The 26868-nt window shown below is 45.0% G+C and overlaps 1 protein-coding gene across 1 annotated transcript in view; it reads right to left on the bottom strand.

Moving 5' to 3' along the window:
• Nucleotides 1-26868, bottom strand: part of LOC121291982 (granulocyte colony-stimulating factor receptor-like) — a 273059-nt gene that overhangs the window by 112508 nt on the left and 133683 nt on the right. Inside the window, exon 13 of the mRNA XM_041213693.1 lies at nt 3999-4139. Coding sequence (XP_041069627.1) covers nt 3999-4139 — 141 coding nt within the window. The remainder of the gene's footprint in view (nt 1-3998; nt 4140-26868) is intronic.

The following is a 26868-nucleotide window of genomic DNA, read 5'->3' as shown; positions in this document are numbered from 1 at the left end:
GCTAAGGGTGGCAGCAGAATTAAGGGTGTCTGAGGCTGTCAGAAAATCAGGAAGGGGGAGGGACTTAGTGGGTGCAGGGGAGTCCTGGGGCAGGGGAGGGGGTGGGAGGACTAAGGCCAGGGGAAGAGTTTCCGGGATTGGAGGGGTTCCGTGTGGAAGGGGTCCGGAGTGGGGCTGGGGTTCCAGGGCGTAGGGGTCCGGAGGGGGTGGGATGAATGTGCAATGGAGGGGTCTGATGGGTCCATGACTGCCTCCTGGGGAGTGAGCTAAGGTTGGGCATAGTATGAGGGAATGGTGAGAATGACTGAGGACAGAGTGAGGTGGTAGGGAGGGAGAGTGAGGGCTCAATGATAGTGGTAGAAGTGAAGGAGAGGGTGTTTGGTGGGGACTCGGAGGCAGACATAGACTCCGGGGTGGGAAGGAGGATGGTCAGGCAGGTGGATGTGGATGGGGGTGGGATTTTCGGGATGGATGGGAACATGCACATTCACTGAGACGTCACCTGAAGGAATAGGGTTGTGGCTGGTAGGTTACTGAGGGGATGTGGAAAGTGATGCCCCGGGTGGGTCGACAGTGATGGGAAAATGAACTGGGTGAGTGGGGGAGGGCAAAGCACGAAACTAAAACCAAATTAGCACTGTGCTGTCTAAATCGAAAGTGAAACGAAAGTTGTGGTGGGCGAGACCGGGTGCTGCAGGGAGTGTGATCAGTGAGTGGGCGGAGATGCAGGTCGGCTCATATGGACACTGAAAGCAAACCACAGCAGGTAGCAATGAAAATGCTCAGGACATTGAGGTGAATCTGTTTTGTGAAGAGTCTGCGTGTGTGGGAGTGTGCTGGCTCGAGGCTCTGAAAGGCCCTGACACACACATGCAGTCCTCCCTCCAGAATCACTCATTGCCCAGCTGCTCCCTCTGCGGTGACAGAGGATGAGGTTGAGGGATCACAGGGAAAGAGGAGTGGGAGGAGGATAACAGCCTTTGAGGTTCCTGAGTGGATGATCCTGGGGTGTCCAGTTGCTGCTGCTCCTCCCTTCGGGTGTCCGGGGGCCCCGGCCTGACTTCTTGAGGGGAAGGAGCACCTGGAGGGACATTGAGGTGCCCCATTTCCCTCTAGCGTTGCCACTGCAGGAGGTCACCCATGACTCCCATGATGGAGTGCAGGTTTGTGCACACCGCCACGTTCTGCTGGACCAGGGTCTCCATGGCACCCACCATCCTCTCCATGGAGACCTCCATACATGTACATGTGGGCACCACTTCATCAGAGAGCAGGCGGACGCACTCCTCTGACTCACATGCCACGCTGTTGAGGGCTTCCAACAGCTCTGTGTGATGTTCCCCTGCCTCCTGCTGACTCTCCACGATGAGCTGGAAGGCCAAATCCAGAGTTTCATCATCTGACTCGGACCTCACGGATGCCCCTTCTCCAGCAGTCCTCCGGGTACCGGGGAGCTCACGTGAACCTGCCTCCTCCTGCTGCGGACATGTGTCCGTGTGGTGACCACCAGATTGTGAATCCGAGCCTGGTCTAGATCTAGGTCCCACCAAGGTGTGTCTCTCTGCGCTGGTGGAAGGTGTGGGTAAGTGCTGTGATGGGTCTTCCAGGCTGCTTATTTCCAGCTCTTCAATGGAGGAGGTGTCCTCTTGGTTGGACGTGAGTTCCTGGATGGAGCTAAGGGACTGACTGGCTGAGGGTGTCGGTCGCTTGGCAGAGCTCCCTGTGAACCAAATTAGAGATAATTAGTGCATGGCAGCAGAGTCAAAAGCAGGAGAGAGAGCACTCACAGTTGTGTTGAGAGAGGAATGATGTGGTGCAGGATCCTCACAAGGGTGTTCGCTGCCGACCTCACCATCATTGCAGGCACAGTCCAGTCAGCTAGATGCACGCTCCTCAAAGTGAGTGAGGGGTCCAATGTGGGTCACTCTCTCCCCATCTAGACCTCTCTCTGCTGATGTGAGCCAGCTTCTCCTGCATGGGAACAGATGGAGAGAGTGGGAGCAGGACACATGGCACTGTGTGGAATGTTTGTGTGGTGAGTGGAGCCATGGATGGCTTGAGGACATGAGCTCCAGAGGATATAAGCCTGATGGAGATGTGAGGATGTGTGAGAGAGTTAGTGGTGTTATCCCTTGAGGTGTGAAATCCCTGTGGATGTGTGATGGGTTTGTGGGTGTGTGAGTTGAGAGTGATGAGGAGAGTGACTTACCCTGGCAAAACAGATGAGACCATTCATCCTGTAGCGGCACTGGGTGGCTGTCCTCTTTTGCAGGGCATTGGCACTGACCACCACTGCCACCACCTCAATGATGGATTGGTGATGCTGCTGCCCCTCCTGTGGCCAGAGCAGGGGTAGAGGACATCACAGCAGGCCTGCACAGCATCCAAAAGGTGCTCGAGGAACGTGTCACTGAAGCATGGGCTGAAATCTTTTTGCCACTTGAGCCATCCTGTCTTCCATGCAGCAGTCCTGTGAAGCACTGAGAGGTGTGCAGGCAGCTGCACTTTAAATATGGCACCCAGCGTGATGAAGCAGCGAGGTGATGGCGTGGCAGGTAAATGAGGGCCCATACCCGGAAATGCATAATTAATGTGGTGGGTTTGGGGTGATATGGCATGAAAAATGCCATTGCAGCCGGCTGGTAAAAATCTGGGACAATTCCGTCCATTGACAAGAGCAGCTGTGTTCACAGTGATTAGACTGCTTGTCTCCAATGTCCCAAGAGGTTGTTGATAATGTTGGGTTGCTTTGACCTGGCCACTTACTTCCAAGATAAAAGAGGATTGGTGTCTCAAGGATAGCTGCTAATCAGTATTTCCACCTGCATATAAGTCCCATGTGATCCACGTTGTCATGGAGATAAGAACGTTTCCCATCTCAAAGCCTACAAAATTCCTGAAAACTCACAAACACAAGCAGTCTGGCAGGATCCAGGAGAGAGGGAGAAGCCATAGGTCAAAAGTCTCAATGGTTCACAACACAGGAATGTGGGTGGGATTTTGCACTCAGACTGAGAAGACCAAATTTGTGAGAATTTGAAATGAAGTTGGGAAAATTTGCTAAGCTTGCACTAAAGGAAAACACTTCTGTGGTTAAAAGTTACCAGGCCGGGAATGGAAAGGAATGGAAGTAAAGTTCTGGGAGCTAAGAATCACTCTGGACTTGGTCCAGGAAAATTGGATGTCTCCTTACAAGATAGTGGAGTGGGTTTTTTGGTTATATTAAAAGCAAAGGAGAAAGTCCTGTTTAGTATTTATGGTATAAAGTTACCTGCAAAAATAATGTTTAGTCAATAGTGCCTTTGGTCTGTTTTTTTTACAGTACAAGTCTTAAAATATGACACCTTGTCTTGTCATCTTTTCAACTATCAACTGGAAGCTTGAATTGTGATTTTTAGATGTTACCGTTCTCCTCAGAGATTTTTACATCTGAGTGAGGATAATTATATTAAATGCATATATGCCTATTTCTACCTATCTTTCTACATTACCTTATTGTTATAACACTTCTATCTTTATAAGGTAGTTATAATCTAACAAAACCTGTGCAACCCAAATCTGTTCCATGGTCATGCATCATTTAGCATCTCGGATACAGTGGCAAAGTAATCTTAAACTGTGGGATACTCCTTGAAATGGACAAGCAAATTCTGTTCTGATAAGTTCTTAACACTAAAGCAATTAAATTCTGATTGGTCTTAGCCTGTGTTTTAATATAATCAAACATAGTGCATCTTAGCAACAGCACAATACTTTGTGCATTAGAAACTGCAACGCTGTAATGAATGCAATAACATGCATAGTGCAAAACACTACACGTGATACAGGTATACATTAAAAAATAAACAAATGCAATGTAAGGTGTTCTAGTAACTGCTAACATGATGTGAAATCATCTACCTTTGTTGTATATTTAAGAATTGAAGTAAAATTGTTTGTGCACAACATATCAGTTTGAAAACTGCTGTTATTTTATACATTAACAAATTGATATTTACCAGATTTCTTAGTGGTGAGATTCAAGGCTGAGCCATTTGTTCCTCCTGCATCTGTTGTTGCCATGACTTGCACCACATAATCAGTGGCAGCCAGGAGGCCAGTCAGCGTGTATCTCCTTTCCAATGCATTGCTCACAATATCTAAACATATCAAATGAAGCAAAAGTATATGAAAGTTACATAGAAATTTGACAAATCCCAGGTGAAACATAAGTAACACTGAAAGAGCAGAGACTGTCTGAAAGAAACTGATAACCATTGGACTTTGGGAGAACCAGCAGTAAAATCTCACTGAATGGCTCATATCTCTAGAGCATCAACCCTGGGGTAATTCGCTCAAGAGTAGGAACTTTCACCCCAATTCTCATCAGGATCTGAGGGCTCTGCTTCATCCTTGAACGGAGGCCTGAACAATCCCCGTCCATCACCAATCTTCGCTGCCTGGCTGAACTTCTTCTCTCTTTCAATAATTTCTCTTTTAACTTGTCTTTAGGGCATGGGCCTTAGTTATGTCTGTCTTTTGGTGGAGTATGTGGAACATTCCTTGTTCCAGTCCTACTCAGACCCCCTCCCAGAACTCTTTATCTGGTACATCAATGACTATACCGCTTCCTGCTCTCACCCAGAACTGGAAAAATTTATCAATTTTGAGTTTCCCCATTGCATCTGTTCTGATGATGCTCCCTTCCAGAATGGCGCTTATGACATGTCTTCCTTTTTCCTCAACCGAGATTTCTCCCCACTGTGGTTGACAGGGGCCTCAACTGTGTCATATTTCACTCCTTTCCTATTTCTACTTAGTTCTGTCGAAGGGTCATGAGGACTCGAAACGTCAACTCTTTTCTTCTCCGCTGATGCTGTCAGACCTGCTGAGTTTTTCCAGGTAATTCTGCTTTTGTTTTGGATTTCCAGCATCTGCAGTTTTTTGTTTTTATTTTTATGACCATAATAACTCTCTTTTGTTCCATAATATATTTGTCATTTAACATCCCCTCTCTCTAACCTACTCCTGACCTTCCCTTTTGCTCCACCTGACCCTGCCCTCTTTTTCAACAACATACAACCCATCACATTTCTGCCTCTTTTCAGTTCCAAAGAAGAGTCATACAGACTCAGAATATTAATTCTTTCTCTCTCCATAGCGGCTGTCAGATCTGCTTGATTTTTCCCAGAATTTTCTGTTTTTATTTCACCATAGAGCCTATATAAGAAATGACGTTGCAGACATTTATAATACTATCTCCAACATCAAAGGACTGAACAAGCATAACTCATAGAAAAGGAACGGGCAAGGGACGAAGGAAATAGGAGAGTGGGAATTGGAGATGGTAAGAGGGAGAGTGAAAGAGATTTTGAGAGGGGGAAAGTGAGATTAAGAGGAAGAGGGAGTAAGACAGGATGAGAGGGGACTGGGGAAGGGACAAGGGCAGAGATAGGGAGAAAGATAGGGACAATGGGAAGGGAAGATGTAGAGTCAGTCAGAACAGGGAAAGTCACAGAGGGAGTAACTGGGGAGGAAAGAGGGAAATGGCATAATTAATATGAAATGTGGATAATTAACAAGGATAATTATGGATTATGGATAAATATGGATAATTGGCCAGTTTTAAGGAAATCAACATGGACAGTGAATAATGAAGATGGATTGTGAGTAAGTAACAACCATTATGGATAATTGAAATTGACATGCACAGGGAATAACTTGAATAAGAGCAGAGAGAGCAAGTCTAAGCGGAAATAGTGTGCGAGGCCAACAGGTAAAACAGGGAAACAGGAGAGAGAGAAAATGAGTGGAACATGGAACACTGAGAAAGAGATTCAACAATGACACCACTGTTGTGGAGAGTGATGATTGGTGAGCAGCAGTCTTTCAGGGGTCTGTTTCTAAGGGGTAAGGAGTGTCTGGAATAGGGAGAAAGTGTCAGGCAAGGAGGTAAAAAAAAATACAAAGTGATGTCAGCAGAAGCAAAGAAGCTGATTGGTGACTATCTGGTGAGTGTGTTTTTTTTTAATCAGATCAATTTCGTGACAAATTCCTGAAAACTTTATGTGGTCACCCTAATGATGATAAGGTGGGTTGAGAGATATACTGGGTGGTGACAGATTGTGGTAGAATACTATTCTGCTGTTGATGATGATGAACAGTGGGTCATTGGATACTTGGTTTTGAGCTGCTAGGTCTGTACAATCAGTTCGTGAAAACAGCTGTTTTGTCTACCTTATCCAAAGCTGTCATAATCTTATATAGCTCTATCAAATCTTCCCTCAACCTCCCTTGCTTATTGATGTGGCAGCACCACACAACATGATGGAAGGCGTCCTCAGTATAAAGATGGGACTTGGTCTCCACAAGGGCTGTGCCATGATTACTGCATGGCCTCTTTCTCCATGTAGTGCATCAATTTGCCACCACCTCAAGTGGGTTTGTCTTGTGCATGGGTCTGGACATTTCCAGGAATGGAGATGGATGAGTGTTGGGTCCAGTGTCCTTGGTTTGTTGGGATTAAAGGATCTGGGTTGCATGCTTGTTTCCAGTTGACTGAGTTGGTACAGAGACAGGGAAAAACAATCAGAGATTATTGTTAGAATAAACAAATGCTGTTTATTTACAAACTAAACTCCGCACTTGTGTGCTCACTACATAAAACTATGTCTTGACCCATCAGTGACTAACTCAAGGCTCTTCCACATAGAGGTAGCCCGCACTACTCTGATATCGGATACTAAGATCATGTGACCTTGTCTTAAAGGTATATTACACATCAAATTACTGTAATGAGTCTGGAACATTTGCTGTCAGGTATGATTCTGTGACGATGACCATTGTTTGACTAGTCTGTGAGATAGTTACCCAATTTTGGCACAAGTCCCCAGATGACAATGGCAAAGTCTTAGCAGGGTTGTCCGGGCTGAGTCAGCCTTTGGTGTGTCTGGTGCCTGGGGTGTTGCAGAGCGGCCTGTTCTGTTTTATTCTTATATCATTTTCTGTAGTGGTTTGGTACAAACCGATGGCTTGCCAGACAATTTTGGAGGACACTGCAGAGTCAACCACATTGCTGGGGCAACAAAAACAGAATTACCTGGAAAAACTCAGCAGGTCTGGCAGCATCGGCAGAGAAGAAAAGAGTTGACGTTTCGAGGCCTCATGACCCTTCGACAGAACTTGAGTTCGAGTCCAAGAAAGAGTTGAAATATAAGCTGGTTTAAGGTGTGTGGGGGAGAGGGCGGAGAGAGAGAGAGAGAGGTGGAGGGGGTTGGTTTGGTTGTAGGGACAAACAAGCAGTGATAGAAGCAGATCATCAAAAGATGTCAACAACAATAGAACAAAAGAACACATAGGTGTTAAAGTTGGTGATATTATCTAAACGAATGTGCTAATTAAGAATGTATGTTAGGGCACTCAAGGTATAGCTCTAGTGGGGGTGGGGAGAGCATAAAAGATTTAAAAATATTTAAAAATAATGGAAATAGGTGGGAAAAGAAAAATCTATATAATTTATTGGAAAAAAAAGGAAGGGGGAAACAGAAAGGATGGGGGAGGGAGCTCAAGACCTAAAGTTGTTGAATTCAATATTCAGTCCGGAAGGCTGTAAAGTGCCTAGTCGGAAGATGAGGTGTTGTTCCTCCAGTTTGCGTTGGGCTCCACTGGAACAATGCAGCAAGCCAAGGACAGACATGTGGGCAAGAGAGCAGGGTGGAGTGTTAAAATGGCAAGCGACAGGGAGGTTTGGGTCATTCTTGTGGACAGACCGCAGGTGTTCTGCAAAGCGGTCGCCCAGTTTACCTGGAAAAACTCTACATTGGTCTCTCCAATGTAGAGGAGACCACATTGGGAGCAACGAATGCAGTAGACTAATTTGGGGGAAATGCAAGTGAAATGCTGCTTCACTTGAAAGGAGTGTTTGGGCCCTTGGACGGTGAGGAGAGAGGAAGTGAAGGGGCAGGTGTTGCATCTTTTGCGTGGGCATGGGGTGGTGCCATTGGAGGGGGTTGAGGAGTAGGGGGTGATGGAGGAGTGGACCAGGGTGTCCCGGAGGGAGCGATCCCTACGGAATGCCGATAGGGGAGGTGAAGGGAAGATGTGTTTGGTGGTGGCATCATGCTGGAGTTGGCGGAAATGGCGGAGGATGATCCTTTGAATGCAGAGGCTGGTGGGGTGATAAGTGATATTGCTGGGGACCTGGAGTCACTTTCAGGCCAGAACAAGTCAGGATGAGCAAAAGCAGATTTCCTTCCCTAAAGAACAGAGTGACCCAGGTGTGTTTTGCAACAACCTGGTAGTTTCATGGTCACTGTCACTGTCACTGAGACTGCCCTCTCATTCCATAAGCATGGGGGAGCAGTATCTGGCCAGTTTCCTTCAGATGTCAGTCACATTTTTTGTGCAAGGGCAGCTTCAGGACAGGGTTGGTTTAATCAATAGTGCATAGCATAAGGAAAACTGGGGTAAGATAGAAAATAGGGATCCACAGAAGCTGATCCTATCCAACAGATACAATACACTTCTTACCAGTGAGGATAGAGTTAACAGTGTCAGGACAGCCAAAATAAAGAATATTGTACCTTGGGATACACAGCTGTCCAAAGTGGGAAGGTGCAGTTGTAGGGGATTAAAAAATTAATGGGACAGTTAACATCCTTTCTAAGCCAAATGGAGAAACCCACATGCTATGTTGCCTACCTGTTTTTTTATTCTTTCACGGGATGTGGGTGTCACTGGCTTGGCCAGCAATTTTATTGCCTGTTCCGAATTGTCCTTGTGGTGGTGAGCCACCTTCTAGAACCGCTGCAGTCCGTGTGGTGTAGGTACACCCACAGTGCTTTTAGGGAGGGAGTCCCAGGATTTTCATTCAGTGACAGTGAAGGAACGGTGATATATTTCCAAGTCAAGATGGTGAGTGACTTGGAGAGGGGTCTCCAGGTGGTGGTGTTCCCATGTATTTGCTGCCCTTCTCCTTCTAGATGGTAGTGGTCATGGGTTTGGAAGGTATTGTCTAAGGAGCCTTGGTGAATTCCTGCTGTGCATCTTGTAGATGGTACGCGCTACTGTGTGTCGGTGGTGAAGGGACTGAATGTTTATACATGTGGTGCCAATTAAGTGGGCATCTTTGTCCTGGATGGTGTTGAGCTTCTTGAGTGTTGTTGGCACTGCACTCATCCAGGCAAGTGGAGAGTATTTTATCATATTCCTGACTTGTGCCTTGTGGATGGTGGACAGGCTTTGGAGAGTGAGCAGGTGAGATACGCTTCTCAGAATTCCTAGCCTCTACCTGCTCTTGTAGCCACAGTATTTATATGGCTAATCCAGTTCAGTTTCTGGTCAATGGTAAGCCCCAGGATGTTGACAGTGGGGGATTCAGTGATGGTAATGCCATTGGACATCAAGGGGTGATGGTTAGATTCTCTCTTGTTGGAGATGGTCATTTCCTGACACCTGTGTGGCGTGAATGTTACTTGCCACTTGTCAGCCCAAGCCTGGATATTGCTGAGATCTTGCTGCATTTGGACATGGACTGCTTCAGTACCTGAGGAGTCACGAATGGTGCTGAACATCTCCACTTCTAGCCTCATGATGGAGGGAAGGTCAGTGATGAAGCAGCTGAAGATGGTTGGGCTGAGGACACTACCCTGAGGAACTTCTGCAGTGATGTCCTGGAGCTGAGATGACTTACTTCCAACAACCACAACCATCTTCCTTTGTGCTAGGTATGACTTTAACTGGTGGAGAATTGTCCCTTTGATTCCCATTGACTCCAGTTTTGCTAGGGCTCCTTGGTGCCACATTCGGTCAAATGCTGCCTCAATGTCAAGGGCAGTCACTCTTACTTCACCTCGGGAGTTCAGCTTTTTTGCCTATGTTTGAACCAAGGCTGTAATGAGGTCAGGAGCTGAGTGGCCCTGGCAGAGCCCAAACTGAGTGTCAGTGGGCAGATTATTGTTGAGTAAGGGCTGCTTGGTAGCACTGTCGATGACACCTTACAGTTTTTCCAGGTAATTCTGTTTTTGTTTTGGATTTCCAGCATCCGCAGTTTTTTTGTTTTTATCCTTACATCACTTTGTTGATGATCGCGAGTTGACTGATGGAGTGGTAATTGGCCAGTAGGGATTTGTCCTGCTTTTTGTGTACACAAAATACTTGGCAATTTTCCATGTTGCCGGGTAGATACCAGTGTTGTAGCTGTACTGGAACAGCTTGGCTAGGGGCTTGGTAAGTTCTGGAGCACAAGTCTATAGTACTATTGCCAGAATATTTTCAAGGCCATAGTCCTTGCAGTGTCCAATTCCTTCAGCCATTTCTTGAGAGCTTAGAGATCAGATCCATTGGTTGTGGGATTGCTTAGCTCTGTCTATTGCTGCTTTCGTTGTTCGGAATGCAAGTAGTCCTGTGTTGTAGCATCACCAGATCGACACCTCATTTTTAGGTATGCCTGGTGCCCTCCGCCACTCTCCATTGAAGCTGACTTGATCACCCGGCTTGATGTTAATGATAGAGTGGGGTATATGCGGGGCAATGAGGTTACAGATTGTATTTGAATACAATCCTGCTGCTGCTGATGGCCCACAGCACCTCATGGATGTCCTGTTTTTTTGAGTTACTAGATCTGTTCGAAATTTATCCCATTTAGCATGGTGGTAGTGCCACACAACACGATGGATGGTATCCTCAATCCTCAATGTGAAGGTGGGACTTCATTTCCACAAGGACTGTAGGGTGGTCACTGATACTGATAGTGTCATGGACAAATGCATTTGCAGCAGGCAGGTTGGTGAAGATGAGGTCAAGTAAGTTTTTCCCTCTTGTTGGTTCCCTCATCACCTGCCACAGGCCCAGTCTAGCAGCTACGTCCTTTAGGACTCGGCCAGCTCAGTCAGTATTGGTGCTTCGGAGCCACTCTTGGTGATGGACATTGAAGTTCCCCACCCAGAGAACATTCTTGCCACTCTCAGTGCTTCCTCGAAGTGATGTTCAACAGCCCCGAAAGTGCAAGATGTTTTAGTTGATGTGCAATATGATCCGCACATTCTTGGAGGTCCGAAGGGCCTGTTCCTGTGCTGTACTTTTCTTTGTTCTTCGTTTGTTCTTTGTTCATTCATCAGCTGAGGGAGGGCGGTATGTGGTAATCAGCAGGAGGTTTCCTTGCCCATATTTGACCTGATGCTATGAGACTTCATGGGGTCTGGAGTCGATGTTGAAGGCCCCCAGGGCAACTCCCTTCCAACTATATACCACTCTGCCACTATCACTAATGAGATGGTGATGGTGGTGTCTGCGACATTATCTGTACGGTATGATTCCATGAGGATGGCTATGTCAGGATGTTGCTTGACTAGTCTGTGAGACAGCTTTCCCAAATTTTGCACAAGCCCCCAGATGTTAGTAAGAAGGACTTTGCAAAGTCATTGTCCAGTTTTCGAAATGTCCCTCACCTTGGTATCATGGAAGATAGTGGTGCAGTGGTAATGTCACGAGACTAGTAATCCAGCAGGCCTAGGCTAATGCTCAGGAGATACTGGTTCAAATGCCACCACAGTTCGGTCGATGCTGGGTGATCCGTCTGGTTCCATAACAAAAACAAAAACAGAATTACCTGGAAAAACTCAGTAGGTCTGGCAGCGTCGGCGGAGAAGAAAAGAGTTGACGTTTCGAGTCCTCATGACCCTTCGACAGAACTTGAGCTCAAGTCCAAGAAAGAGTTCTGTCGAAGGGTCATGAGGACTCGAAACGTCAACTCTTTTCTTCTTCGCCGATGCTGCCAGACCTGCTGAGTTTTTCCAGGTAATTCTGTTTTTGTTTTTGTTTTGGATTTCCAGCATCCGCAGTTTTTTTGTTTTTACATCTGGTTCCATTCCTTTTCGTAGGTTTTTTGGTGGTTTGATACAACTGAGTGACTTTCAGAGGACATTTAAGAGTCAACCTCCCTGGGTCTGGAGTCACATGTAAGGACAGCAAAGGACATTAGTGAACCAGATGGATTTTTATGACAATCGACAATGGTTTCATGATGCTAGTGCTACCAAGACTAACTTTTTAATTCCAGGTTTATTAATTGTATTTATATTCCACCCTCTTGCTGAGGTGGGGTTCAAACCGATATCTCCTGAGTGTTAGCCTGGTGACATTACCATGATGCCACTGCCTCCCCTGGTGCCAAGGTGAAGGACACCTCGAACTGGCTCGAATGGTTGCTGGAGAGGGTGTGGGAGGATCCAGCTCTTGTGCTCCATGTTGGGACTAACAACATAGAGAATAGAAAGCACGAGATCCTGCTGCTGACTACCAGGAGCTGTAGGATGTGGTCAGAATTTACTGTTGAAGAAGACTTTGACATTAGCTAGAATTCATTGAGTTGAGTTTCAGGTGATCAAAGATGAATAAACAGTCCAATTTGAGCACAAACTGATCTGCAGTGTCTTGTATTGTTGGTGCAGAGGAGGCGCTTGTATCTCTCGACTTGTAATACTCCTGTTTCCTTTTGGTTAGTGTGATTTTGTTCTGTTTATTGGTGCCTTTGTTGATAAGACTGTACCAGATATAGAGATCCAGTGCAAGGTTCTCCCATGTCCCAAGGACAATGTTGAAACCCTTCAGTGAGACTTTCAGGGTGTCCTTGAAACATTTTTCTAGCCTCCATGTAAACATTTCCCTCCTATTAGCTCATAGTAGAAGAGCTTTTTGGCAACATATCCTCCCCATCTTATATGAGCTCTCTTCAGTAGAGTGTGGATGTTCAGCATGTTGGTCAGGGAGATAATCTCAGTGTTAGGAGCCTTGTCTTGCCTTCTAATCTTGACTAGTCTCTGAAAGCAGATCATGTGAAAGTAATGCAGCTTATTTGTATGCCTTGAATAACTGTCCACAGCTGGGATTTTCCATGCCTGCCAGCGTCGGGCGTGTTCAGTGGCATGAGCAGACAGTATGACGCAATCAGTTTCATAACGGTGTGAAAGTTTGCAATCGTCCACTCAGTCAGCCGATGGCGGGCCGCGTTTCCTGTCATTGGACATCGGGAACCTCATTGTAATATATCAGCATATCATTATAAGGCCAGCCCACCGCACTCATCACCCCTGCCGCTGGATCATTTGTCCACATTGGCAGGAAAACATGCCGATGTGCTTCACAACAGCACATAAACGACGTGCACCTGGCAGGCTGCACTTCCCTTGGGATTTCAAGGTTTGTTTGCTATCTTGCTTCGGGCAGCACTCACAGTCAACAGCGCCAGGCTTCACAAACAGCACCACATCAATTTTATGGGGGTCCACGGGCAGCTCTCTTACTACCAGATCAGCCATATGTGGGTATCCTTTCAATGGCTGCAGGGCTAGGGCTTTCTTGGGGAAGGGGGAGAAGTGGCCTCAGGCAAGGGAAGAGGCTGCAGGGTGAGGGCTGTACTGGGGAAGTGGGGGGGTATCCCGGGGTGTGTGTGGGGGGACATGTTGATCTGTGCAAGTGGCCTCAAGATTGTGAGGGCTGAGGAGGCAGTCTCCAGAGGAGATGAGGCCAGATGGAGATGTGAGGGTATGTGTATAAGGGTGATGTTCCTTGAGCTGGCAGTGAGTGAGATGCCAGTGAATGTGTGATGGGCTTGATTGTGTGAGTTTAGAGTAATGAGATAGCTGCACAGATGAGATCATTTATACTCTATCTACATTGGATGGCCAACCTCTTCTGTGCAACATTGGCACTGATCACCACTGCCATCACCTACCAAGCTGGAGTGGTAATGTCGCTGCCCCTCCTGCAGCCAGATTGGGGTAAAGGACATCACCGCTGGCCTCCATGCATCCAAAGGGCACTCAAGGGCTGCAGTCTTCTTACCTTTTGGGGCCCTGTCTTCTTTGCTGCAGCCCTGGATTGGAAGCACTGAGTGCAGCTGTACTTTAAATGTGGTGCCTGGGCTGATGAATCGGCGAGGTGACGGCATGGCAGGCGAATCGGAGCCCATCCACCATGGAAACAGCATGTATCCCAAGATTGCATAACTAATGCGCTGGGCTTGGGATGATACGGTGTGAAACCCGCCATCACGGCCGACAGGTAAAACATTGTTTTACCCACCCACTACCGCACTCAATGCAAATCTGGGATGAGTCCACCCCACATTTCACACAAGAGTCGGAAGGCCAACTGCTCTGAATACATTCAATTTTGTTAAAAGATGAATCCCTCTTCACTCGCAGGCATGTTTCCATAGCTTGCCAAAGGCAACATTGGCCTTAGCTATTCTGATGTGGACTTTGTCATCACTATGAATGACTCTGAAGAGGGTGCTTCCAAGGTAGGTAAATTTGTTGACTTCTTCAAGTCTTTGACATCAACTATAATCACCGGCTTCGGGTATTGCTTTTAGGGCAGGTTGCTTCATGACTTCATTCTTTTTGGCCTTGTAGGTGAAACTGAAGCTATGATGTGCAGATGAGAAGCAGTTTGTGCAATGTTGTATTTCTGTTCTGAACTCATGTTTAGGGCAAAATGTCACAAGCCACAGCTTCATACACTTTGACATCAGCTTATAATTTCCACAAATTGAAGACTTTGCCTTCAGTTTGATATCTAATGCAGAAGGCACTTTCACTCACATAGAATTCTTCAGAAAGCATAGGAGAAAGCTCACTGAGCAGGGTAGGAGACAATACACAGCCCTACCTCACTCCATTTGTGACTGGGAGGGCCAAGCCAGGACATGGGCAAGCCTGCCACCGTACCATGCCAATGATTTTTTCTGGACTGCCACATTTTGCCATGATTTCCCATAGGCCCTCAGGATGATATCCCTTGAGTGGCTTTTGTAAAATCAGTAAACATTGAGTACAAGTTGAAGTTCTGTTTTCTTGGTATTTCTCCTGGAACTACATCAAGCACTACATCAATGGCGTCATAACCTTTGTAGTGAAACTGGACTGCTTCTCTGGTAGCAGGCTCTGTTCAAGATGCAGTGGCAAGCAAATTAGCAGGGACTCTTTTAAGTATTTCCTCAGCAGTGTGTACTAGGGAGCTTTCTCACTGGTTGTGCAAGCTTGACAATTTCTCTTTCTTTTGGAAAGGTAGACAAATTGATTCATCTTTGAATTTCTGAGTTCCAAATTACCTTTTTTGTTAATCTTTCATGGGATGTGTGTGTCACTGGTGAGCCCAGCATTTTTGTTGCCCATCCCCTAATTGCCCTGAGAAGGTGGTGGTGAGCTGCCACCTTGAGTCCCTGTGGTGTAGCTACATCTACAGTGCTGTTAGGGAGAGAGTTCCAGGATTTTGACCCAGCGACAGTGGAGGAACGGCGATATAGTTCCAAGTCAAGATGGTGAGTGACTTTCATTATCTGGAATAGTTTGGTGAGTTTGTCTATAAGTTCTGTGTGTCGTATCCTGCATATTTCACCCACTATTCTATCTGACCCAGGTATATTGCCATGTGGCAGAAGACTGATTGCTTTCATGGTCTCAACGTTGTTGGGGACGTCAGCAAGTGATGTATTTAGTATTGTTTCTGTCTGCATATTTCTCCTGTCTTCTTGCTTCACCAGGGATCCTGCACCATTCTAAGCTCTGATTGGATGCTCTTACAGATATTGCCAAAGGTGGTTTTCTTTGAAGCAGGTTGAATGGTCATCCCTAACGAGATAGTATTTCTCATCCACTGGATGTTCTCATCACATTCATCAAACTGGTCCTGGTGCTTAAGGATGACGGGTTACAGATGTTCTTGGGTGGTGGAGTGCACCAGATCTCTGAAGGCTATCCAGTCACCATTCACACTTTAAGAGACAAATTTAAGACCATCCAGCTGAAAATCCAAAGCATCTGATATGGTCTGTCTCACAGAATCTATTTGAATCTTGAAATGTGGAGGATCTTATTGATTTTTCTTTCCCCCGGACATCTCTTGGGTTCAATATGGATGTTGAGCTTTGACGCAATGAGTCTGGGTCAGTCTGAAAGGACGTTAGTGAACCAAGTGGTTTTTTACAACAATCAGCAATGGTTTCGTGGTCATAATTAGACTTATATTCCAGGTTTTTATTGAATTCAAATTCCACCATCTGTCATGGTGGGATTTGAACCCCATTCCCAGAGCATTACCCTGGGACTCTCGCTTATCAGCTCAGCAACAATACCACAATGCCATACCTCCCTGGATCCCATGAAGTCTCATGGCATCAGGTCAAACACTGAGAAGGAACCTCATGATTGTAAATACATTGTCAGTGATATCAAGTGGAACTTACTCAGCAATAAGCTGCTCGCTGACATTCAGATTCAGTTCCACCAGGGCCACTAAGCTCCTGACCACATTACAGCATTGGTCCAAACATATTCAAAACACCTGAACTCCCAAGGTGTGGTGAGAGTGACTGCCCTCAACATCAAGGCAGCATTTGACCGAATGTGGCATCAAGGAGCCCTAGCAAAACTGGAGTCAATGGGAATCAGGAGGAAAACTCTCCACTGGTTGGAATCATACCGAGCACAAAGGAAGATGGTTGTGGTTGTTGCAGGTCAGTCATCTCAGCTCCAGGACATCACTGCAGGAGGTCTTCAGGGTAGTGTCCAAAGCCCAACCATCTTCAGCTGCTTCATCAATGACCTTCCTTCCATCATAAGGTCAGAAGTGGGGATGTTCGCTGATGATTGCACAATGTCCAGCACCATTTGTGACTCCTCAGATACTGAAGCAGTCCATGTCCAAATGCAGCAAGAACTGAACAATATCCAGGCTTGGGATGACAAGTGGCAAGTAACATTCGCACCTCACAAGTGCCAGGGGATGACCCCCTCCAACAAGACAATCTAATCATCTTGCCATAACATGATAGAATTCTTCATTAGGGTGGGAAATGAAGTAGTCCAGACCAAAACTAGGGTCCTAAATCTTAACGAAGGAAACTACGAAGGTATGAGGGGTGACTTGGCTAAGATAGATTGGGGAACTTCACAAAAAGGTTGATGGTGGATAGACAATGGCTAATATTCAAGGAGCGAATGTATGCATTGCAATAGTTATACATTTCTTTCTGGCACAAAAATACAACACAAAAAGTGGGCCAACCATGGCTAACAAAAGAAATTAAGGATGGTATAAGGAATCTTATAAAGTTGCTAGAAAATTCTGAGGATTGGGAGCAGTTCAGAATTCAGCAAAGGGGGATAGAGAGATTGATCAAGTGGGGAAAAATAGAGAATAAGAGTAAGCTTGCAAGGAACACAAAAACGGACTGTAAAGCTTCTAAAAGTATATAAAAAGAAACAGATTAGTGAAGACAAATCTGGGTCCTTTGCAGACTGCAAGGGGAGAATTTATAATGCAGAACAAGGAAATGGCAGGGCAATTAAACAACTACTTTGTTCTGTCTTCATGGAGGAAGACATAAATGACTTCCCAGAAACACTAGGGAACCAAGAGTCTAGTGAGAAGGAGGAATTGAAGGAATTTATTATTTGCAAAACAATAGTACTGGAGAAATTAATGGGATTCAATGTTGATAAATCCCCAGGACCTGATAACCTACATCCGAGGGCGTTAAAGGAGCCGACGATGGAAATAATGGATGCTTTGGTTGTCATCTTCCAAAAGTCTATAGATTCTGGAACAGTCCCAGCAGGTTGGAGTGTGAAAAATGTAACCTCACTATTTAAAAAAGGAGGGAGGGAGAAAGCAGGGAATTATAGGCTGATTAGCCTAACATCAGTAGTAGGGAAAATGCTACAGTTTATTATAAGGGATGTGATAACAGGACACTTAGACAATATCAATGGAATTAGACAAAGTCAACATTGATTCATGAAAAGGAAATCATGTTTGACAAACCTACTGGAGTTTTCTGAGGGCAGAATAGGTAGGGAGAACCAGTGGATGTGGGATATTTGGATTTCCAGAAAGCTTTTAATAAAGTCCCAAATAAGAGGTTAGTGTGTAAAAGTAAAGCATACAGGATTGGGGGTAATATATTGGCATGGATTGAGAATTGATTAGCTGACAGGAAACAGAAAGTAGGAATAAATGGGTCTTTTTCATAGCTGCAGGCAGTGACTGGTGGGGTTCTTCAGGGATCATTGCTTGGGCCCCGGCTATTCACAATATATATCAATGATTTGGATGAGGGAACCAAATGTAATATTTCCAAGTTTGCTGATGATACAAAACTTGATGGGAATGTGAGTGGTGAGGGGGATGTTTAGAGGCTTCAAGGCAATTCAAACAAGTCGAGTGAGTGGGCAAGTACATGGCAGATGCAGTATAATGTCAATAAGTGTGAAGTTATCCACTTTGGTAGGAAAAACAGAGTATTACTTAAATGGTGATAGATTGGGAAATATTGATGTACAAAGGGTCCTGGGCGTCCTTGTATACCAATCACTGAAAGCAAGCACGCAGTTAAGAAGGCAAATATTATGTTGGCCTTCATTGCGAGAGGAGTTGAATACAAGAGCAAGGATGTCTTATTGCAGCTGTACAGGGCCTTAGTGAGACCACACCTGGAGTATTGTGTGCAGTTTTAGTCTCCTTACCTAAGAAAGGATAGACCTGCCATAGAAGGAGTGCAGCGAACGTTCACTAGATTGATTCCTGGGATGGCAGGATTGTCGTATGAGGAGAGATTTTTTTTTTTATTATTCATTCATGGGATGTGGGCTTTGCTTGCTGGGCCAGCATTTATTGCCCATCCCTAATTGCCCTTGAGAAGGTGGTGGTGAGCTGTCTTTTTGAACCGCTATTAGGAAGGGAGTTCTAGGATTTTGAAGGAACAGCAATATATTTCCAAGTCAGGATGGTGAGTGGCTTGGAGGAGAGCTTCCATGTGGTGGTGTTCCCATCAATCTGCTGCCCTTGTCCTTCTAGATGTTAGTGGTCATGGATTTGGAAGGTGCTGTCTAAGGAGCCTTGATGAATTCCTGCAGTGCATCTTGTAGATGGTACACACTGCTGCTGCTGTGCGTCGCTGGTAGAGGAAATGAATGTTTGTGGATGTGGCGCCAATCAAGCAGGTTGCTTTGTCCTGGATGGTGTCAAGCTTCTTGAGTGTTGTCGGAGCTGCACTCATCCAGGTAAGTAGGGTATATAGAAGCAAGTGGGGGTCGACTAGGCCTGTATTCACTGGAGTTTAGAGGAATGAGAAGGGATCCCATTGAAACATATAAAATTCTGACATGGCTGGACAGACTGGATGCAGGGATGATGTTTCCTCTGGCCAGGGCATCAAGAACAAGGGGTCACAGACTCAGGATATGGGATAGGATATTTAGGACTGAGATGAGGAGAAACATCTTCACTCAGAGGGTGCTGAGCCTGTATAACTCTCTATCTTGCTTGTCTAATCGGTTTTCCATTTTGGATACTGATGAGGGCAATGAATCCTCAGGGGAGTGTAGCCAGAGCCAAGCCTGTAGCACAGGGGCAGCTTAGCTGTACAGTTGGGAGGGGGGGACGGGATGTGGGGGCTGGGGAAGAAGGATGGAAGAGCAATAGTGATAGGGGATTCTATAATCAGGGGATCAGACAGGGGTTTCTGCAGCAGTAAACATGACTCCAGGATGGTCTGCTGCCTCCCTGGTGCCAGGGTCAAGGGTGTCACAGAGCAGCTGTAGGACATCCTTCAGGGGGAGGGGGATCAGCCAGAAGCCATGGTCCAGATTGGTAACAACGACATAGGTAGGAAGAGGGATGAGGCCCTGAAAGCAGATTTCAGGGAGTTAGGAAGGAAATTAAAAAGTAGGACCTCAAGAGCAGTAATCTCAGGATTACTCCCAGTGCCACATGCTAGTGAGCATAGGAATAGGAGGACTGATGAAATAAATACGTGGCTGGAGAACTGGTGTAGAAGGGAGGGCATCAGATTTCGGAGCCAGTGGGACTGGTTCTGGGGCAGGTTGCACCTGTACAATCTGGACAGGTTACACCTTAACAGGACTGGGGCTGATATATTCGCAGGGAGGTTTGCTAGCGTTGTTCCGGTGGGTTTAAACTCGCTTGTCTGAGGGGTGGCCCAAATTGGAAAGAAGTAAAGTTGGTAACAGGAAGTAGTAGTGAGACTAGAAGGCAGGAGTAACAAAGCAGAGGATTGAGTATGCTTCGAATATGGAATGATGTCAAAAAGACAAAGTTAAGGGCACTCTACCTGAATGCGCGCAGCTTTCGCAATAAGGTAGATGATCAAAAGGCACAAATAGAGTGTGATGGGCGTGATCTAACTGCCATCATGGAAAGATGGCTGCATGATAATCAAGACTGGGAACTGAATATTCAAGGATATTCGACGTTTAGGAAGGACATTCATGAAGGGAAAGGAAGCGGAGTTGCTCTGATAATAAGGGATAGGATCAGTGCATTAGTAAGGGAGGATCTCAGATCAGAAGAACAATGTGTGGAATATGTTTGGGTGGATCTAAGAAATATCAAAGGGCAGCAGACATTGGTTGGAGTTGTTTATCAGCCACCAAACAGTAGTGGTAATGTGGGGCATGGTATTAGTAAGGAGATAAGAGAAGCATGTGGCATAGGCAATAGAGTAATCACGAGTGACTTCAATTTGCATATAGACTGGGTAAACCAACTGAGCACTCAGGGTCATAGACTCATAGATGTTTACAGCACAGAAGGAGGCCATTCATCCTAACCGTGATCGCACCTGTCAACAAAGATCTGACTACACTAATCCCATTTTCCAGCACTTGGCCCATAGCCCTGGAGGAAATGGCAACATAATTGAATATCTAAATACTTCTTAAATGTTACGAGAGTTTCTGACTCAACCACCCTTTCAGGCAGTGAGTTCCAGACTCCCACCACCCTCTGGGTGAAATAATTTCTCTCAACTCCCCTCTTAGCCTTCTAACTCTTCTCTTAAATCTATGCCCCCTGGTTGGTGACCCCTCTACTAATGAAAAAGTGCCTTCCTATTCACCCTATCTATGCCCCTCATAACTTTATACACCTCTATCAGGTCCCCTCTCAACCTTTGCTGCTCCAAGGAAAACAACCCCAGCCTATCCAATCTCTCCTCATAGCTTAGACCCTCCAGCCCAGGCAGCATCCTGGTAAATCTTCTCTGCACCCTCTCCAGTGCAATCACATCCTTCTTATAATGTGGTGACCAGAACTGCATGCAGTACTCCAGTTGTGGCCTAACCAGCATTTTATACAGTTCCAGCATAACCTCCATGCTCTTGTATTCTGTGCCTCGGCTAATAAAGGCAAGTATCCCATATGCCTTCTTAACCACCTTATCTACCTGCCCTGCTACCTTCAGGAATCTGTGGGTATGCGCACCAAAGTCCCTCTGATCTTCAGCATTTTCGAGGGTCCTACCATTCCTAGTGTAATTCCTTGCCTTGTTAGCTCTTCCCAAGTGCATTACCTCACACTTTTCCAGGTTGACTTCCATTTGCCACTGCTCTGCCCACCTGACTAGTCCATTGATATCCTCCTGCAGTGTACGGCTATGCTCCTCACTATTTACCACCCTACCAATTTTTGTGTCATCTGCAAACTTCTTGATCATACCCCTTACATTTAAGTCCAAATAATTTATGTATACCACACAGCAAGGACCCCAGCACCAAGCCCTACGGAACCCCACTGGAAACAGACTTCCACTCACAGAAACATCCCTCTACCATCATCCTCTGCTTCCTGCCTCTCAGCCAATTTTGGATCCAACGTGTCATTTTGCCTTGGATCCCATGGGCTCTTACTTTCTTGACCATGCCATGAGAGACCTTATTAAAAGCCTTGCTAAAGTCCATGTAGACCACATCAAGTGCATTACCCTCATCAACACTCCTGGTTATCTCCTTAAAAAATTTGATAAAATTTGTCAAACACAACCTCCCCTTAACAAATCCATGCTGACTATTCCTGATTAATCCAAGTGCAAATATATTCTGTCCCTCAGAATTCTTTCCAGAACTTCCTCGCCACCGAAGTTAGACTGACTGGCCTGTAATTTCCTGGTCTATCACTTCCTTCCTTTTTTAATAATGGGACGATGTTAGCAGTCTTCCAGTCCTCTGGCACCTCACCTGCGGCCAGAGAGGATTTGAAAATTACTGCCAGGGCTCCTGATATCTCCTCCCTTGCCTCCCTCAACAGCCTGGGATACGTCTCATCCGGGCTTACAGATTTTTTTAAGGCTACTAAATCCACTAGTACGTCCTCTCTTTATGTTAATTTCCTCTAATATTTCACAGTCTTCCACCCTGATGTCTATACCTGTGTCGTCCTTTTCCATTGTGAAGACCGATGCAAAGTATTCATTGTATACCCACGTCTTCCAGGTCCACACAGAGATTACCTCTATGGTCCCTAATTGGCCCTACTCTTTCCCTAGTTATTCTCTTGCTCTTTATATATTTTTTAAAAACCCATTTGGGTTTTCCTTTATTCTACCCACCAATGCTTTCTCATGCATTCTCTTAGCTTTCCTAATTTCCTTTTTATGTTCCCCCCTGTACATTTTATACTCCTCTAAGGACTCTTTCTTAATCCTAACCTTTATGCCCCTTGACATCCAGGGTTTTCCAAACTTGGTCCCCACCTTTGTCTTTACTGGAACATATTTGCCCTGTACTCTCATTATTTCCTCCTTAAATGCCTCCCACTGCTCTGACAGTTTTATGAGCAAGTAGCTGCTCCTAATCCACTTGGGCCAAATCGTATATCATATTAGTAAAATTAGCCTTTCCCCAGTTTAGAACTTTTATCCCCAGTCCAACCTCATTCTTCTCCATAACTAAATCTAACTCAGTTATGGTTACTTTCTCCAAAATGCTCCCCTACTGATACCCCTTCCACCTGCCCAGGCGCATTTCCGAATATTAGGTCCAGAACTGCCCCCTCCCTTGTTGGGCTTTCTACGTACTGGCTAAAAAGGTTCTCCTGGATGCAACTTAAAAATTTTGCTCCCTCCCTACCTTGCACAGTAAAACTATTCCAGTTAATATTTGGGTAGTTAAAATCCCCTACTATTACTGCCCTATTATTCTTACACTGCTCTGAAATTTGATGACATATTTGATCCTCTATCTCTCCCTGACTGTTTGGGGCCTATAGTACACACCTAACAGCATGTTTGCTCCTTTTTTGTTTTTTGTTTCTACCCATATGGCCTCATTTAATGATCCTTCCACGATATCATCCCTCCTCACTGCTATAATTGATTCCTTGATCAATATTGCAACCCCCATCCTCTTCTATCCCCCTCTGTATCTCATCTGAATACCCTGTAGCCAGGAGTGTTGAGCTGCTAATCCTGCCCTTCTTTTAGCCAAAGGTCATAGCTATGATATCATACACCCACATACCTATCTATGCCCTCAGCTTGTCTGTCTTATTCCTCAGGCTCCTTGCATTAAGATATATTCCATTTAGCCTTGCTAAACTCACTTCTTTCTTATCTAGCTTAAGTTTTGTCTGCCTTCCGGACTCACGTACTAGCATTTTAACTTCTAATTCCACTAATGTTGTGGAAGATGAGTTTCTGGAATATGTTAGGGATGGTTTCCTAGAGCAGTATGTTGAGGAGCTGGTTAAAGGACAGGCTATTTTAGATCTGGTATTATGTAATGAAAAAGGGCTAATTAATAATCTTAAACAAAAACAGAATTACCTGGAAAAACTCAGCAGGTCTGGCAGCATCGGCGGAGAAGAAAAGAGTTGACGTTTCGAGTCCTCATGACCCTTCGACAGAACTTGAGTTCGAGTCCAAGAAAGAGTTGAAATATAAGCTGGTTTAAGGTGTGTGTGTGGGGGGCGGAGAGATAGAGAGACAAAGAGGTGGAGGGGGGTGGGGTGTGGTTGTAGGGACAAACATGCAGTGATAGAAGCAGATCTTCAAAAGATGTCAACGACAATAGTACAATAGAACACATAGGTGTTAAAGTTAAAGTTGGTGATATTATCTAAACGAATGTGCTAATTAAGAATGGATGGTAGGGCACTCAAGGTATAGCTCTAGTGGGGTTTTTTTTTTATAACGGAAATAGGTGGGAAAAGGAAAATCTTTATAATTTATTGGAAAAAAAAAGGAAGGGAGAAACAGAAAGGGGGTGGGGATGGGGGAGGGAGATCACGACCTAAAGTTGTTGAATTCAATATTCAGTCCGGAAAGCTGTAAAGTCCCTAGTCGGAAGATGAGGTGTTGTTCCTCCAGTTTGCGTTGGGCTTCACTGGAACAATGCGGCAAGCCAAGGACAGACATGTGGGCAAGAGAGCAGGGTGGAGTGTTAAAATGGCAAGCGACAGGGAGGTTTGGGTCATTCTTGCGGACAGACCGCAGGTGTTCTGCAAAGCGGTCGCCCAGTTTACGTTTGGTCTCTCCAATGTAGAGATTAATAATCTTGTTGTAAAAGAAACTTTAGGGATGAGTGACCATAACATGATAGAGTTTTATATTATGTTTGAAAGTGAGGTAGTTCACTCTGAAGCAAGGGTGTTAAAGTTGAATAAAAGATATTATGAAGGTATGAGGGGAAAATTGACTGAGGTGGATTGGGAAAATACAAAATACATTAAAAGGTATGACTGTACATAGGCAATGGATAATCTTCAAAGAACTATTACATAGCTTACAGCACTTATACATTCCTTCAAGGTGCAAAAACCCCAAAAAAGTCAGTCAACCGTGGCTGACAAAGGAAGTTAAGGATTGTATAAGATTAAGAGAAAAGGCTTATAAATTTGCCAGAAGTAATCATAAACCTGAGGATTGGGAGGATTTTATAATACAGCAAAGGAAGAACAAGAAATTGGTAAAGGGAGAATGGAATATGAATATGAATGGAATATGCAACCTAGCAAATAGCATAAAAACGGACTGTAAAAGCTTCTATAGGTATGGAAAAAGGAAGCATTTGGTTAAGAGAAATGTGGGTCCATTACAGGCAGAGTCAGATGAATTTATAATGGGGAATAGCGAAGTGGCAGAGAAACTAAATGAGGAAGATACAGGAAACCTCCCAGATTTAGAGATCCAAGGGACTAGCGAGGATGAGGAATTGAAGGAAATTAGTATAAGTAAGAAGGTTTTATTGAAGAAATTAATGGGACTGAAAATTGATAAACCCCCAGGACCTGGTTTTCTGCATCCCAGAGTGTTGAAAGAGGTAGCTATAGAAATAGAGGATACATTGGTGATCATTTTCCAAAATTCTATAGATTCTGGAATGCTTCCTGAAGATTGGAAAGTAGCAAATTTCACCCCACTACTTAAGAAGAGAGGGAGAGAGAAAACAAGGAACTGCAGAACTGTTAGTCTTACGTCAGTAGTATGGAAAATGCTAGAATCTATTATAAAGAATGTGATAAATGGATACTTGGATAATCACGATCTGACTGGGCATAGTCAGCATGGTTTTGCGAATGGGAAATCACGTTTGACGAACTTGTTGAAGTTTTGAGGATGTAACTAACAAAATTGATAAAGGGAGTCAATGGACATAGTATATTTGGATATTCAGAAGGCCATTGGTGGAGTCTCCCACAGGAGGTTGGTTAGCAAAATTAAAGCATGTGGGATAGGAGGTAATATACTGGCATGGACTAAGGATTGGTTATCAGGCAGAAAACAGAGAGTAGGAATAAATGGGTCATTCTCATGTTGGGAGGCTGTGGCTAGTGGGGTACTGCAAGGATCAGTACTTGGGCCCCAGCTGTTCACAATATATATCAATAGTTTGGATATGGGGACCAAATGTAATATTTCCAAGTTCACAGATGATACAAAGCTCGGCAGGAATGTGTTGTGAGAAAGATGTAAAGTTTGGACAGACTTAATGAGTGGGCAAGAACATGGCAGATGTGGTAGGAGGAACAGATATGCAGAGTATTTCCTAAATGTTAAGAGATTAGAAAATGTAAATGTACAAAGGGACCTGGGTGTCCTTGTCCATAAGTCACTGAAAGCTAACATGCAGGTGCAGCAAGCAATTAGGAAGGCTAATGGAATATTAGCCTTTATCACAAGAGGATTTGAGTGCAGGAGTAGTGAAGTCTTGCTTCAGTTGTGTAGAACTTTGGTCAGACTACACCTGAAGTACTGTGTGCAATTTTGGTCCCCTTACCTTAGGAAGGACATTATTGCCATAGAGGGAGTGCAATGAAGGTTCACCAGACTTGTTCCGAGGTTGGTGGGACTGTCTGATGAAGAGAGATTGGGGAAACTGGGCCTGTATCCTCTAGAGTTTTGAAGAATGAGAGGTGATCTCAACGAAACCTACAAAATTCTTAAAGGAATAGACAGGGGAATTGCAGATAAGATGTTTCCCCTGGTTGGGGAGTCTAGAACCAGGGGACACAATTTCAAAATAAGGGGGAAGCCACTTAGGACCAAGAGGAGGAGAAATTTCTTTACTCAGAGGGTTGTGAATCTTTGGAATTCTCTCGCTCAGAGGGCTGTGGAAGCTCAATCACTGAGTATGTTTCAGGTAGAGATTGATAGATTTCAGATTAACAATAACATAAAGGGTTACGGGGACAGTGTGGGTAAAAGGCATTGAAGTGTTCGATCATCCATGATCGTATTGAATGATGGAACAGGCTCGATGGGCTGAATAGCCTTATCCTGTTCCTAAGGCAATTGAGGTCAAGCCACTGAATATGTTTAAGAAGGATATATATATATATATTTCTGGACAGTAAAGGAATCAAGGGGTATGGGGAGAGAGTGGGAATATGGAGTTAAGATAGAGGATCAGCCATCATCATATTGAAAAGTGGAGCAGGCTTAAAGGGCTGAATGGCCTTCTCCTACTCTTATTTTCTGTTTCTTTTAATGGACAAAAGCTGGCAACTGATCCTAACAAGGATAGAACTACTTTCCAAATGGTGAAAAGCCAGAAACTGAGGAGATCCAAAAAGACATGGGCCAGGATTTTA

Source organism: Carcharodon carcharias, chromosome 19 (assembly GCF_017639515.1).
Source record: "Carcharodon carcharias isolate sCarCar2 chromosome 19, sCarCar2.pri, whole genome shotgun sequence".
Taxonomy (NCBI): Eukaryota; Metazoa; Chordata; class Chondrichthyes; order Lamniformes; family Lamnidae; genus Carcharodon; species Carcharodon carcharias.
This window is presented reverse-complemented; position numbering and strand designations above follow the sequence as displayed.